The 15976-nt window shown below is 41.9% G+C and overlaps 1 protein-coding gene across 2 annotated transcripts in view; it reads right to left on the reverse strand.

Moving 5' to 3' along the window:
- Positions 1 to 81: 81 nt before the first annotated feature.
- PPP2R2B (protein phosphatase 2, regulatory subunit B, beta) overlaps positions 82 to 15976 on the reverse strand; it is a 314879-nt gene continuing 298984 nt past the window's right edge. For both annotated transcript variants that reach the window (XM_010850472.1, XM_010850473.1), the window contains exons 9-10: positions 3651 to 3742; positions 82 to 806 (exon numbers count right to left, since the gene is read on the reverse strand). In XM_010850472.1, coding sequence (XP_010848774.1) covers positions 527 to 806; positions 3651 to 3742 — 372 coding nt within the window. In that variant the 3' untranslated portion in view covers positions 82 to 526. The remainder of the gene's footprint in view (positions 807 to 3650; positions 3743 to 15976) is intronic.

The raw sequence follows: 15976 nt of genomic DNA on the forward strand, positions 1-15976 counted from the left end.
AAAGAAAAAAAAAAAAAAAAAGAAGTGCTGTGGGGGCAGGGGAGTGCTGACTGGTTCTGATTTGTCACAAAACAAGGAGAATTTCTCTAAGAGTAAACTGTTTATTTTTCGTTGAATTTTTTTTTCAATCAAATGGAATTGCTTAATTAAAAAAAACTTATCTCTTTTCTCTTTAAATACTACAGACAACCTCATTTTATCTCAGCAGACACCTAGAAACAAAACACTGGACCCACCAGAGAAAACGGGGCAATAAAAGCATCAGAAATTCAAGTCAACTATGGAAGAATTACTGTTAGCTGGCAGCTCTCGATTCTAAACAGAAGTGTCCCAGAACCTACTGGGTTTGACAAAAGTTTCTTAGAACTGGGGATGTGGGAAGGTTGGACTCCATGGACTTCTATTCCAATTGTCTCCTGCAGAGGGAAAATAAAGTTGAGGCATCAAATGAACACCCAAAGAAACATTTAAAAACGTGTTTGACTAGTATTCAGTATGTGAGATTATTAGGTAATAACTTGTCCTCCTAGTTAACCTTGTCCTGGAATATATATAGGTTATTTGTAGCCGCCACTGCTATAATATTTTCTGAAGGATGCCAAGCTGTATGCAAGATCTTTTTGCTAAAGTCCAGACTGTCGACACTGATCTCATCTTTTCTCCGCTTGCCCCCCACGCACACTTTGCGTGGTTTTAGGATAGCTCGGGGTTTGCTGTTTTCCCTCGAGGCCTCAAGGGTAACATCGCGTTTGGTGTTTCGGTCAAACATCCTGAAGAAGTTGTTGTAGGAGCCTGTCATGATGACACTGCAAGGCAGAGAGGAAACAGGGAGTGACTGAGTGTCATAGACATAGGCTTTCTATAGCTAAGAGACCAAAAACCGCAACAGGCTTTGTAGTGTGACCATTGACTTTAGAAGCACTAAGACAAACAAGCTCTTGGGCTGGGTGAAGGGTGATGATAGCCCTCCTTGTTATTTATCAATAGATTCCTTTAGGTTATTTTGTTCCATAAGTCAGTCTAGTGGTTTTAATGATCCCAGCCCACCTCCTTCACATCAGGATTCTGAGGCTGCAGTCAAGTCACGCGAGTAGGAACGCTGAAAATAGCCGTCCTTGTATCATGTTCATTTAGAGCATGGCAGTCTTAGGAGTGACTGCGCTGCCCGACTGATAAGGCTTTCTCGCATCAGCACTGAGGGATGCTGACATCGTATCTTCCTCCTGCTATGAACTAGATAGAAATTCTGCCTTTTCTGAAAACTTATCTAAAAAGTGGATCTCATCATAGTCTTGGGAGGGAGTAAACAAAAATTAGAATTTTTAAAAGGGTGTAGGATGAGGAAATAAGCCTTTGTAGTGAACTTACAGATGATTTCCTACATTCCTACAAGAGCTATCCATTCTCAGGAGTATCTCTCATTGATGAAGAGAGCAGGGGGTGCCAAGAGCCTCTCAGAAGCCATGGACCAACTCTACTTAATGGTGACAGTTTGGACAGGTGACAGGCCAAGGGAAACATAATGTCCCTCAAGCAGCACCCTCTTATGGCTGACCCCAGAGAGGTGGGCTTGGCCTTATTTGTGGGTGAGGCTCCGACTGGCTGGGTAGGATGGGAGAACACTGTATCTCCGTTGTCTTGGGCTAGAGGAAGGTAAAGGAAAACTGATGAGACTGAGCCATGGCCAGGGGGCTGAGTTTTTGGGTATTTGTTAGTTGTCCCGGAAATTAATCAAGGGCTAGATTTTGTTACCCTGGCCTGGGAAACTGATGCCATGAAATGTGTGTATCTATCATAGGGTGTGGAGAAGGCAATGGCACCCCACTCCAGTACTCTTGCCTGGAAAATCCCACGGGTGGAAGAGCCTGGTAGGCTGCAGTCCATGGGATTGCTAAGAGTCGGACACGACTGAGCGACTTCCCTTTCACTTTTCACTTTCATGCATTGGAGAAGGAAATGGCAACCCACTCCAGTGTTCTTGCCTAGAGAATCCCAGGGACGGGGGAGCCTGGTGGGCTGCTGTCTATGGGGTCGCACAGAGTCGGACACGACTGAAGTGACTTAGCCGTATCATAGGGTGAGCAATTATTATCTCATCACGTGGGGGTGCTGAGTGCTTTACCCCTAGCCTCATTTCCTTTTCCATCATTCCATGTTAAGGGATTTACACAGGAAGAAAAGTGAATGCGTGTATGGTGTCACACAGCCAGTAAGTAGCCAAGTTGGTCCTCTAGCCCACATCTGCCAGACTCCGGGGCATAAGCATTAAGCCATTTGGCCTTATTGCTTCCCACGCACTGACCTCTGCTTCCATTACCACCACCCGACTTGTTTTTAAACCGTAGGAGAAAGTCTTTTTTGGAAAAAAGTAAAAAAGTAATTTCAACCTTATCTGGACCAAAAATAACATTTTCTCGGTTATGGAAAGAAACTGTAATGTGGTGGAAAGAATGTTCATTTTAGGATTTAAATTCTTCCTCTTGTCTCTACTATTTACAGTGATCTGCCCAAGCTCCTGAACTAGTATCTGGCTGAGCCTCAGTTTCCTCAGCTGTAAAATGGGGACAGTGAAAGCAATCTTGATGGATTGTGGTCAGGATTAAAAAATCATGATGTGTGAAAGTACCTAGTAAGTATAGGTTTTGAATCTTGGTTAAGATAGAAGGGGAACTTGAACAAAAATAACCACAAATATTTTTAAAAATCTATTCATAATGAACATTGAATAAATGAATAAATTACCAATGGAAACGAAAATAAAATAACAGGGCAAGGATAGCTACTTTTCCCCTGAGGGCCTTTGTTCAACTAAGTAACAGTTGCTTTGCCCTGGGCCCTCTGCCCTCCACTAACTGGGTGGTGTGATCTGGGTCGTCTACCATGTGGTGACTCCTGCTAGGCCTGCTGAGTAGAAGGCTGGTTTTGGATCACTGGCCCAAAAAACCCAACAGGGGTCAGAGAGGTAGAGCCTGTGCTCACTAGAAGCTCGCCTCTGAATGTTTTGCAGTGATAGAATTTCCCTGCTTTTCAGTATGACTGCTGGTGCTGCCTTCACTAAGGAACAGCCCCTGGTAGCCTGTGCTGGCTTCTCCTGGAAATCACAGCAGCATCTATTCATCAAGCCAAAAAGAAACTGCGGGGAGGTAATAGGAAGTACTGTTGAAACCAAAGCCCTCTAATAGTCATAAATCTCTTTGAGGGCACAGAATAAACGAGGCTGATGAGAATTCAGTTCATGACCACCAGGCCTTAGGCCAGTCTCTGCGGGCAGCCTTGAGGGATAATTTCCCATCCAGACAGCACACTTTAAAGTCATTGGAATAGTTCATCCTTAAAATTTGCCAGGGGAGCTTCATTTTAGGTATATGGACCCAGCTCTGGGAGGGTCTTGCCTGTATAAGGTAGGATTTTTGTGAGGTTAAAGGGTCACCTGAGCCAGTTCTGAAAGAGGAGTCCAGGGTCTCACCCATCGCCTGTTCCTTTCCAGACTTGACCTCGAGGTCACCAGCTGGGCCACCGGTGCAGCCCTGCCAGGCCTCAGGGCCGATTCTGATGGCTCTTTGGTTGCACCCCCTTAGGATACACGGCCCAGGGCCGGTGCAAGGAGAGGGCCCCCCGTGGAAGGCTCCCAGCCATCAGACCTTTCTTACCTGTCTGACCCATTCCACACACACTCAAATTTATCAAAAATGCAGTCATTTTCGTAGAGGGAGCACAGCTTGCTGCGGAGGTAGTCGTGAACCTGGAGGGGCAGGGAAAACACATTAAGAGGGTGTTAATTATTAATATTTTAAAAAATGATTTCTCTGTGAGCTCTTCTTTGGATGGGAGCTGTTCATTCTTCCAGTGTAAATGTGGCTTGACTCAGATAGTTCTGGGTCTTAGCACAGGCATGGCCCTTCTCAGCCTTGGGACTTTAAGATGGTTTGGTGAGCTGTTTACATGGCACATGTGGATTAAACAAACTCTCTTACATAGATAGTAGCATAGAACAGGGCCCAGTAAGCAGGGGATTCCCATTTTCTAAGCCTATTTATTATTTACTTTTGGTCAGTATCTTTTAAAAAACTTTTTATTTTTTGCTGTGCAGTGTGGCATGTGAGATCTTAGTTCCCCAACTAGGGATCGAACCCATACTCCCTGCAGTGGAAGTGCAGAGTCTTCACCACTGGACCACCAGGGAAGTCTCTTAGCCCATTTAGACAACACCATTCATTCAGCCTTTTATTCAATAAATATTTGTTGAATGCCAGCTCTATGCTTGGGATAGAGCCATGAACAGAATACCCTTGGGGTGCTTTCCTCCTAGTATTGGGGAAGAGATTGTGTAGCCAAGTAAATACATAAGATATTTTTCTTTTTTTGATTTTTAAATTTTATTTGTTAACTGGAATATAATTGCTTTACAGCAATTATGTTGTGTTTCTGCTGTGCAACAAGTGTAAGATATTTTAGATGGTGATAAAATGAGAACAAAAAAAAAAGTGGAAAAAGCGTAGTGGGAGCTCTGGGGGATTATTTATATAGGGCGAGTAGTCAGGTTCACCTGAGAAGGCGACATTGGAGCAGGAACCTGGAGAAAATGAGTGCATCTCAGTGGTATCTGGGGAAAGGCTTTCCAAGCATAAATGAAAGTGTTAGTCCAAAAGACTGTTCTATACATCTGTGTCTCTTTTGCTGTCTCGCATACAGGGTTATCGTTACCATCTTTCTAAATTCCATATATATGCGTTAGTATACTGTATTGGTGTTTTTCTTTCTGGCTTCACTCTGTATAATCGGCTCCAGTTTAAATTAAAAAAAAAAAAAAAAGAAAGTGTTAGTCACCGTCGTGTCCAATTCTTTGTGATCCCATGGACTGTAGCCAGGCTCCTCTGTCCCTGGAATTCTCCAGGCAAAAATACTGGAGTGGGTTGCCATGTCCTTTTCCAGGGGATCTTCCCAACCCAAGGCTTGAACCCAGGTCTCCCGCATTGCAGGCAGTTTCTTTACCACTGAGCTACTAAGCATTGAGAACAGCTAATGTAAAGGCCTGGAGGCAGTGGGGTAGAGGGTAGCAAGGAGTAGAGTGGGGGGCCTCGGCGTGTGCCAACCAGTTCCCGTAGGCCCCTTACTCTGAGTGATGTGAGCAGATGCCATGGGCAGGGTGCTGCGCCTGCTGCATTGTGACAGAGTGTAAGCCCTGCAGGGCCAGAGACAGGGAGGTCGGGTGTAACCTGCTTGACAGATGATGGTTTGGACCAAGGTGAGCAGTGGTGGGAGGTGGCCAGAGCCTTGACGAGTTTGGAAGGACAGTTGATAGGACTTGCGGATGGAGCCACTGTCAAGTGTGGAGGAAAACTGGAGTCAGAGATGGCTCCTGAACCGTGCTTTCGAGCAAGCGGAGGATGGAGTGGCCATGCTCCCTTCGGGGTTGGATAATTTGGAGATGTGTGTGCAAGGGGAGAACACCCAGCAGACGCTGGTGTGCACAGTGCAGCCCTGGATTGTGTGGCAATCCTCTCCTGGTTCTATTTTTCAGTGAAATAAGAAGCAAGGTTATCAGCTGAGCGTGAAAAAGGCCAGGGGCGGGGAGGTGGTTGGCAACAGTGCTCGGCTCCTGGAAGGCACTGAGGGCTGCTTGAAGTTGTTGAATGTGAATTTTTAAAAACATTTTATTTATGTATGCCGACCTTTGTTGTGGCACTCGGGATCTTTAGTTGGGGTGTGCAAATTCTTAGTTGTGGCATGATCTAGCTCCCTGACTAGGGATTGAACCCCAGCCTCCTGCATTGGGAGTGCAAAATCATAGCTGTTGGACCACTAAGGAAGTCCCCAGATGTGAATTTTATTTATTTATTTTTTATTTTAATTGGAGGCTAATTACTTTACAATATTGTGGTGGGTTTTGCCATACATTCGCATGAATCAGCCATGGGTGTACATGTGTTCTCCATCCTGAACCTCCCTCCTACCTCCCTCCCCATCCCATCCTTCAGGGTCATCTCTGTGCACCAGCCCTTAGCACCCTGTCTCATGCATTGAACCCGGACTGGTGATCTATTTCACATATGTTAATATACATGTTTCAGTGCTATTCTCTTAAATCATCCCACCCTCACCTTCTCCCACAGAGTCCAAAAGTCTGTTCTTTACATCTGTGTCTCTTTTGCTGTCTCACATACAGGGTCATCATTACCATCTTTCTAAATTCCACATATATGCGTTAATATACTGTATTGGTGTTTTTCTTTCTGACTTACTTCGCTCTGTATAATAGGCTCCAGTTTCATCCACCTTATTAGAACTGATTCAAATGTATTCTTTTTAATAGCTGAGTAATATTCCATTGTGTATATGTACCACAGCTTTCTTATCCATTCATCTGCTGATGGACATCTAGGTTGCTTCCATGTCCTGGCTATTATAAACAGTGCTGTGATGAACATTGGGGTACACGTGTCTCTTTCAATTCTGGTTTCCTCAGTGTGTATGCCCAGCAGTGGGATTGCTGGGTCGTATGGCAGTTCTATTTCCAGTTTTTTAAGAAATCTCCACACTGTTCTTCATAGTGGCTGTACTAGTTTGTATTCCCACCAACAGTGTAAGAGGGTTTTTCTCTTTGCACCCTCTCCAGCATTGTTTGTAGACATTTTGATAGCAGCCATTCTGACCGGTGTGAGATGGTACCTCATTGTGGGTTTGATTTGCATTTCTCTGATAATGAGTGGTGTTGAGCATCTTTTCACATGTTTGTTAGCCACCCAGATATGAATTTCAAGTGAGTCTGGTCAGCATGGTTGGGTGTTTCTCTCCAGCTGCATTCAGCAACTCAGGTGAAGATGGCAAGTAGGCAGATGACTGAGGCTTGGAGCATAGTAATCTGGGTGCCATTTTCAGTTCTTCCTGAGATCCGTTGTGGGGAGTGGTAATGGCATTAGGCATACGTAACATGCCAGCTTGTTATTATTAGCCGGGCTGTTTATCCATAAAATCTCATCTCATCTCTAATATTATCTTAGGTTGTAGGTACTGTCATTCTCTTCACTTTAATGGAGCATGAACTGCAGGGTATGACATCATGTGTCCAAGATCACACAGCAAAGGAAATGACAGAATGGGAAGTGAACCAGGGGTCTGGGTTCTGGAGCACCTGCTCCTGCCTGCTCTAGCAATCTGCCTCCCACTCGCTCTGCCTCATTGGCCTCGCCTCACATAGAGTCTCAGTCCTGGACAGCTGTGATGATGAACTGAAGTCAGGCCAAGAGGCAGACAGAATGGGGTGAAGGCAGAAAGGTGTTATGGAAAGCACAGTTTGACTTGGTTTAGATGAAGACTGATGGTTCATGATCTCTTTTCCTTCAGCCTGGGCCCCTCTCCTCCCTTGCGCCAGGGTTCTGGCAGATGCTGAGCTCAGAGGCTCAGCTTGTGCTTAGCCTTGGGCAGAGGAATGAGGTCAGATTCACTCCATGTTCCATTAGATGTCTGGGGTATTTGAAAAGCTCTCTGAGTTATTTGGACAGGGTAAGGATTTCTAACTCTGCAAATTAACTTCCTTCACCCTTACGCTCGTGTTCCCAAATAACTCTGGTCCTTTTCAGGGTATCTGCTTCAGGGTTATGGTGACAAGTGAATCCATTGGCAGCTGGGCTTATGGCTTTGTTAGATGGGGAGAATAAGGGAGGCTTGTGTCCTAAGCTTCGGAATTCTGCTATAAATTAACTCACTGTCTTCCCTTCCTCTCCACTCACTGTCCTCCCTTCCTCTCCTACCACCTCTTGTGCATATTAGGAGTGTCTCAGATCTGATAGGGAAGGCCATTTTGTTTGTAGGGCCATTTCTGCTTGTTGAAGTTCTCTATTTATTGTGAAGAATCTTTAGGTAAAGCAGAAGAGTCCCAGGACAAAGGGCTGATGCTAGATCCTCACAAACTTTTTCTGAAAAGGGCCAAATTATAAATATTTATACTTTGTGGGTCATGTAGCCTCAGTTACAACTATCCAACTGTACCTTTGTAATGCAAAAGTAGCCATGATACACAAATGAATGAGTTAAGAGTTGTGTTCCAATAAGACTTTATTTACAAATACAGGTGGCAACTTCTGGGTCATAGTTTGCCTAACCCTTGACTATAAGTCTTGACTATAATTCCCTTTCTCCCCAGTTAGCAGACTATTTCCTTGGAAGAGAGGGATGGAGGAGGTAAGGACATCCACTGGGGTTCGTACTTTTCTTCTGATGGTTGGAAGATACTGACCTCAAGAATTGATCTATTTTCTAGACAGCAAGCCTAATTCTTGCCTTTTCTTGACTTTATCATTGACTTGCTTCCAAGATCTGTGTAACAGAGGGAGACAAGGAAGAGGAGTGGGCTTCTGAAGGGGAATAATGGCAAGCTGGAATTAATCCAGTAGGCAAAGGAAGCCACATGTGTTATCCTCATATTCCAGATTGCCTACCTTTTGGAGGAAAGAGATGAGCAAAATAGATCCTTTTTTAAATCTTATCTCCCCCTACTCCTTCCTTTTATCTGTTATGGGGCACTTTTTTTCCCCAATATTTCCTCAAACTTTATTTTTTTGAGTACCTTTTAATTGAAGGTACCATTTTAATTGAGTATCTTTTAATTGAAGTTTTAGTTGAGTTACAGTGTTGTGTTAATTTCAGGTGTATTTTTATTCAGATTGTTTTCCCTTCTAGGTCATTACATAAAATATTGAGTATAGTTCCCTGTGCTGTATAGTGGGACTTTTTTGGTTGTATCTTTTCTCTTCTATATAGAGTAGTATAAATATGTCAATCCCAAACTCCTAATTTATCCCCCCTGCCTTTTCCCCTTTGGTAACTATAAATTTGTTTTCTATGTCTGTGTGTCTATTTCTGATTCGTATATAAGTTCATTTGTACTATTTTTTTGTAGAGCCAACATATAAGTGATACACGATATTTACCTTTCTCTGACTTACTTCGCTTAGTATGATAATCTCTAGGTCCATTCATGTCATTGCAAACGGCATTATTTCATTCTTTTTTTGGCTGAATATGTATATGAATCTGCCTGCCAGTGCAGGGGAGGCAGGTCTGTGGGTTCGATCCCTGAACAGGGAAGATACTCTGGAGAAGGAAAGGGCAGCTCATTCTAGTATTCTCTCCTGGGAAATCCCATGGACAGAGGAGCCTAGTGGGCTACAGTCTATGGTGGTGTTAGAGTCGGACACGACTTAAGTGACTAAACCACCACCACGTGTATATATACACACCAATTTTTATTTATATGGTGTGTATATATACACACCAATCTTTTTCTTTATATCAATATTTCTTTCAAAATTCCATTTGTCTGGAATTTTGTCTTATAGAAACACCACAGGTGAGTGATAAATATCAAAACGTGCGTGCTTTGGAAGTGTGGGCCCCTTAGTGGAGAAACCACATTACCAAGAACTCTATAACTAAAAGTCAGGAAGGATTCAAGGAGAGAACCTAGTTTGAGCCCTTATTTTCTCCTCTCAGCATCTATGTTCCGGGGAACTTCTGGCAACTCCAGGTGAGGACATCTACAGGAGAAGATCAATAACTATGAAGGTATGCTGCGTATATACATACATATATATATATATATATATATGAAAGTGAAAGTCACTCAGGTCCGACTCTTTGTGACCCTATGGACTGTATAATCCAAGGAATTCTCCAGGAGAGGACATTGGAGTGGGTAGCCTTTCCCTTCTCCAGGGGATCTTCCCAACCCAGGGATCGAACCCAGGTCTCCTGCATTGCAGGCGGATTCTTTACCAACTGAGCCACAAGGGAAGCCATATATATATATATATATATATCTTCTGTTGTAAAGAGAAATCTTAAGCAGAGAACATCGACGGTTCACCATCAGAGGAGAGAAAAAGGTAAGACAGACACAAGAAGCATCTAGACAGCAAAGTAAGAGGGAACTTAAGACTCATCCTATTAGATGCTTTTCTCTTCATGCTCCAAATATTGTTTCTTTGCTCTGTTCCTATGAGCTTGGGTATGGCCCTCTTAACACTAGGCTGAGTCTCCTAACACAGAGATTCTTACATCATGTACTTGCGGAGCCTGCTGTGTATAGCTGATAGACCACTCTAGCCTGGCAAGATTAAACTCTGTTGTTTCATTCTTCTATTTCAGGGGTTGATGAACTTTTTCTGTGAAGGGTCAGACAATAAATATTTTAGGCTTTGTGAACCATAGGTCTCTGTCACAATGACCCAACTCTGCCCTTGTAGCATGTAGGCAACTGTAGGCAATAGGTAAATAACCAGGTGTGACTGATTCAATGAAACTGTTTTTCCAAAAACAGATGCGGGGCTAGATTTGGCCCACAGGTTTGTCAACTCCTGTTCTATAGGAGAATGTGAAAAGAGCTCATTATACTTAAGTCTGCAGCTTCTTCTTCTTGGAAACATGCTTGAGATCAGCTGATAGATATATTAAGAGACCTAGAAGTATCACCTGTATGTCTGCCTGCTCAGGGGAGGCACAAATAGTTGACAGAATTCCTAAACACTGGACCAGTCCTTAAAATTTGTTTAAATTTTATTTACATTAGAGTATAGTTGATTAACAATGTTGTGTTAGTTTAAGGTATAAAGCAAAGTGATTCAGTTACACATATATCTATTCTCTTTCAGACTCTTTTCCCATACAGGTTTGTACATAATACTGAATATAATCCCCTGTGCTATTCAGTAGGACCTTCTTCATTGTGTTTTATATATAGCAGTGTGTATATGTTAATCCCAAACTCCAATTTATATATTTATTTAATATTCCCCCCTTTCCCATTTTGTATACATACATATCTACTTTTTATCAGATTCTTTTCCCTTAGAGATTATTACATAATATTGAGTATAGTTCCCTGTGCTATACAGTAGATTCATGTTGGTTATCTCTTTCATAGAAAGTGAAAGTGAAGTCACTCAGTTGTGTCCGACTCTTCGCGACCCCATGGACTGTGGCCTACCAGGCTCCTCTGTCCATGGGATTTCCTAGGCAAGAGTACTGGAGTGGGTTGCCATTGCCTTCTCCCACATATAAAGTAGTATGTATGTATCAGTCCCAAACTCTTAATTTATCCTTCCCACCCTTTCTCCAGTAACCAAAATTGTTTTCTATGTCTGTAGGATTATTTGTTTTGTATGTGAAAGTTCACTTGTATGATTTTCTTTTAGAACCTCCATATAAATATCATATGATATTTGTCTAACTCTGGCTTATTTAGTATGATAATCTCTGCATGCATCCATGTTGCTGCAAATGGCAATATTTCATTCTTTTTTTTACAGCTGAGTATTAATTCCATTGTGTGTGTATGCACACACACACACACATACACCAAGTCTTCCTTATCCATTTATCAGTGACAGGTGATGGACATATAGGTTGCTTCCATGTTTTGGCTGCTGTAAATAGTGCTGCTATGACTACTGCAGTGCATATATCTTTTCAAATTATGGTTTTCTCTGGATATATGCATGGGAATGGCATAGCTGGATCATGTGGTAACAGTCTTTTTAGTTTTTTAAGGAACTTCCACAGTGGCTGTACCAGTTTACATTCCTACCGACAGAAAGGAGCACTTTTAAGGGAAGGCATACATGTGAGTGTGCTGAGCAGGGAGAAACACTTGGTTAATCAGGTTTCTGTAATGCAGGCTTCTTAAAGTTCTGCAATAATCAAGGAATTATAAAATTATAAGAGGGGAATAGAATATTAATTCAGTATATTCACCCCAAATTTATATTTTTGGTAGTGGGAGTACCAAATAGTGCAATGAAGATAAGTAGGATTGAAGAGGGCAGAGCAATGAGGGTTATCATTTGGGCAGTGGTGTTTCTTTTAAGATCTATCTCAGCCTGTCCCCTTCTTTATGATCCATTGCTGACCATTCCCCTTTGGCATTTGTCTAACAGAAACACCACAGGTGAGTGGTAAGTATCAATCCATGTGTGCTTTGAAAATGTGGGCCCCTTATCGCAGGGACCACATTACCAAAAACTCTATAACTAAGTCTCAAAAGACAAAAGTCAGGAAGGACTCAAAGGAAAACCCTGGTCTGAGCCCTTATTTTCTCCTCCCAGCACCTACATTCTGGGAGCTCTTGACTGCCTTCAAGTGAGGACAAGATCTACAGGACAAGATCATTGGCTATGAAAGTATGCTGCATATATATTCTGTTGTAGAAAAAAAAAACTTAGGCAAAGAAGATCAACTGTTCACCATCAGAGGAGAGAAAAAGGTAAGACACAGACATAAGCAGCATCTAGAGAGCAGAGTAAGAAAGAACTTAAGGCTTGTCCTATTTGATGCTTCTCTCTTCATGTTCCAAATATTGTTTCTGCGCTGTTTTTAGTTTTTTAAGGAAACTCCATACTGTTCTTCATAGTGGCTGTACCAATTTACATTCCCACCGACTGAAAGGAGCACTTTTAAGGGAAGGCATACTTGTGAGTGTTCTGAGCAGGGAGAGAACAGGTTTTGGAAACACCTGGTTAAGCAGGTTTCTATGAGGTAGGCTTCTCAGAGTTCTGCAATGATCAAAGAATTATAAAATTATAAGAGGGGAATAGAATGTTATTTTATTTCAGTATAGTCACCCCAAATTTCTGTTTTCAGTAGGGGGAGTACCAAATAGTGCCTTGAAGATAATTAGGATTGAAGGGGAAGAGCATTCAGGGTTAAGAATGGGGCAGTGGTATGCCATTTAAGGTCTGGCTCAGCCTGTCCCCTTCTTTATGAACCATTACTGACCATTCACCTATGAAATTTGTCTTACAGGAACATCACAGGTGAGTGATAAGTATCAAAGCATGTGCACTTTGAAAATGTGGGCCTCTTATTGCAGGAACATTACCAAGAACTCTCTAAAAGACAACAGTTAGGAAGGACTCAAAGGGAAAACCTAGTCTGAGCCCTTATTTTCTCCTCCCAGCACCTACATTCTGGAAGCTCCTGACTGCCTTCAAGTGAGGACATCTATAGGAAAAGATCATCGACTATGAAGGTATGATGCATATATATATTCTATTGTAGGAAAAAGCTTAAGTAAAGAAGATTGGGTTTTTGCCATCAGAGGAAAGAAAAGGGTAAGACACAGACTCAAGAAACATCTAGAGAGCAGAGCAAGAAAGAACTTAAGACACATCCTGTTAGCTGCTTCTCTCTTCATATTTAAAATATTGCTTCTGTGCTCTGTTCCTATAAGCTTGGGTGTGGCCCCCTTGACACTAGGCTGAGTCTCCCAACTCAGATGTGCTCACATCATGGACTTGTGGAGCCTGCCATTGTATGACTGACAGACCATTGTAGGCCTGGCAAGATTAGACTCTATTGGTTCATTCTACTTCAGGGGTTGACAAACTTTTCCTGTGAAAGGTCAGACAGTAAATATTTTAGGATCTGTGAGCCATAATGTCACAGTGACCCAACTCTGCCATTGTAGGATGAAGGCAGCTACAGACAGTGGTTAAATGATCAGGTGTGGCTGATTCAATGAAACTGCTTTTATAAAATATAGGAGGCTGGATTTGGCCCACAGGTCACAGTTGGTCAACCCCTGTTCATAGAAAAAGATGAAACTAGGTCATCATGCTTAATGCTACAGCTTCATATTCCTGGAAACATGCTTGAGATGAGCTGATGGGGATGTATGAAGAGACCTAGGAGTATCACCTGTATGTTTCCCTGCTCGGGGAAGGTGCTAGTAGTTAATGACAGAACTCCTACACACTGGAGCAGTCCTTATAATCTTTTTCTTTTTCATTTTTATTTTATTTTGGAGTATAAAATTTATAAAATGTTTTATAGTTGATTTACAATGTTGTGTTAGTTTCAGGTGTACAGCAGAGTGATTCAGTTACATACATACATGTATCTATCTTTTTCAGATTCTTTTCCCATATAGGTTATTATATAATATTGAATATAGTCCCCTGTGCTATTCAGTAGGAACTTCTTGGTTATTTTATATATATATAGCAGTGTGTATATGTTAAACCCAAACTCCAAATTTATCCCCTCCCTTTCTCATTTGGTAACCATAAATTTGTTTTCTATGTCTGTGGGTCTATTTCTCTTTTGTATATGAGTTCATTTATATCATTTTTTTGAATCCTTGTTAAAAATATCATCATGTTAACCTTTCTCTGGCTTATTTCATTTCTCTATGTCTAAACATACTGCAAGTGGCTGGAGTAGTATTCCATTGTGTGTGTATGCACACACACATATATATACACACACACACCACATGTTCTTTATCCTTCATCAGTGACTCAAGATGGACGTTTAGTTTGCCTGCATGTCTTGTCTATTGTAAACAGTGCTAGGAACCGTGGGGTGCATGTGTTTTCTCAAATCATGATTTTCTCCAGATGTATGCCCAGGAGTGGGACTGCAGGGTTATATGGTAACTATCTTTTCATATTTTTAAGGAACTTCCATACTGCTCACCACAGTGGCTGTACTCGTTTGCATTCCCACCAACTGTTCAGAGCACTTCTATAGCAAAGGCATACGTAACTAGTGTTCTGAGCAGGGAGAAATGCTTGGTTAAGCAGGCTTCTCAAGAGTTCTGCAATGATCAAGGAATTATAAATTATAAGAGGGGAATAGAATATTATTTTATTTTAATATAAGCACCCCAAATATCTGTTTTTGGTAGGGGGAGAGCCAAATACTGCCCCAAAGATAATTAGGATTGAAGGATGTAGAGCAGTAAGGTTATAAATTGGGCAGTAGTGTGCCTTTTAAGATCTGGCTTAGCCTGTGCCTTTTTTTGTGAACCATTCTTGACCCCTAACCATTCCCCTTTGGCTCTTTTAACAGAAACACTACAGGTGAGTGGACGTGTGGGCCTGTTATCATTATTATTATTATTGCAGGAACCACATCACCAAGAACTCTATGACTAAGTGTTAAAAGACAAAAGATGGGAAGGAACAGCACAGTCTGAGCCTTTATTTTCTCCTTCAAGCATCTACATTCTGACTAATTCCAAGTGAGGACGTCTACAGGAGAAGATCATTAAGTATGAAGGTATGCTGCAAATATATATTCTGCCACAAAAAGAAATCTTCGGCAAAGAACACTGACTATTCACCATCAGAGGAGAGAAAAAGGTAAGACTCAGACACAAGAAGCATGTGGAGAGCAGAGTAAGAGGGAACTTAAAGCCTGTCATATTAGATGCTTCTCTCGATGTTCCAAATATTGCATCTTTGCTCTGCTCCTGTGAGCTTGGGTATGGCCCTCTTAACACTAGGCTGTCTCCCAACACAGAGGTTCTCCCTTCACGTACTTGTGGAGCCTGCTGTGTATAGCTGATAGACCACTCTAGGCCTGGCAAGGTTAGACTCTATTGGTTTGTTCTTCTATTTCAGGGGTTGGCAAACTTTTCCTGTAAAGGGTCAGACAATAAATATTTTAGGCTTTGTGAGCCATATAGTCTCTGTCACAATGGCCTGACTCTGCCCTTGTAGGCAACCGTAGACAATCGGTAAATGACCAGGTGTGCTGTTTCAATAAAACTGCTATTCAAAAAACAGATGCGGGGCTGGATTTGGCCCACAGGTCTCAGTTTGTCAACCCCTATTCTATAGGAAAATGTGAAAATGGTTCATTAGATTAATACCTAAGGCTACAGCTTCTTCTTCCTGGAAACATGCTTGAGATCAACTGATTGATGTATGAAGACACCTAGAACTATCCTCTGTGTATCTCCCTGCTCAGGCGAGGTGCTAGTAATTGATGATAGGGTTCCTTCCCACAAGACCAGTCCTTACAATTTAAAAAAAAATTTTGATTTTATATTAGAGTTGATTTACAATGTTGTGCTAATTTCAGGTGTACAGCACAGTGATTCAGTTATACATATACATTATGTATTGTTTTTTAGATTCTTTTCCTATACAGGTTATTGTATAGTATTGAATATAGTTTCCTGTGCTATTCAGTA

This window comes from Bison bison, unplaced genomic scaffold (genome assembly GCF_000754665.1).
Source record: "Bison bison bison isolate TAMUID 2011002044 unplaced genomic scaffold, Bison_UMD1.0 scf7180017864291, whole genome shotgun sequence".
Taxonomy (NCBI): Eukaryota; Metazoa; Chordata; class Mammalia; order Artiodactyla; family Bovidae; genus Bison; species Bison bison.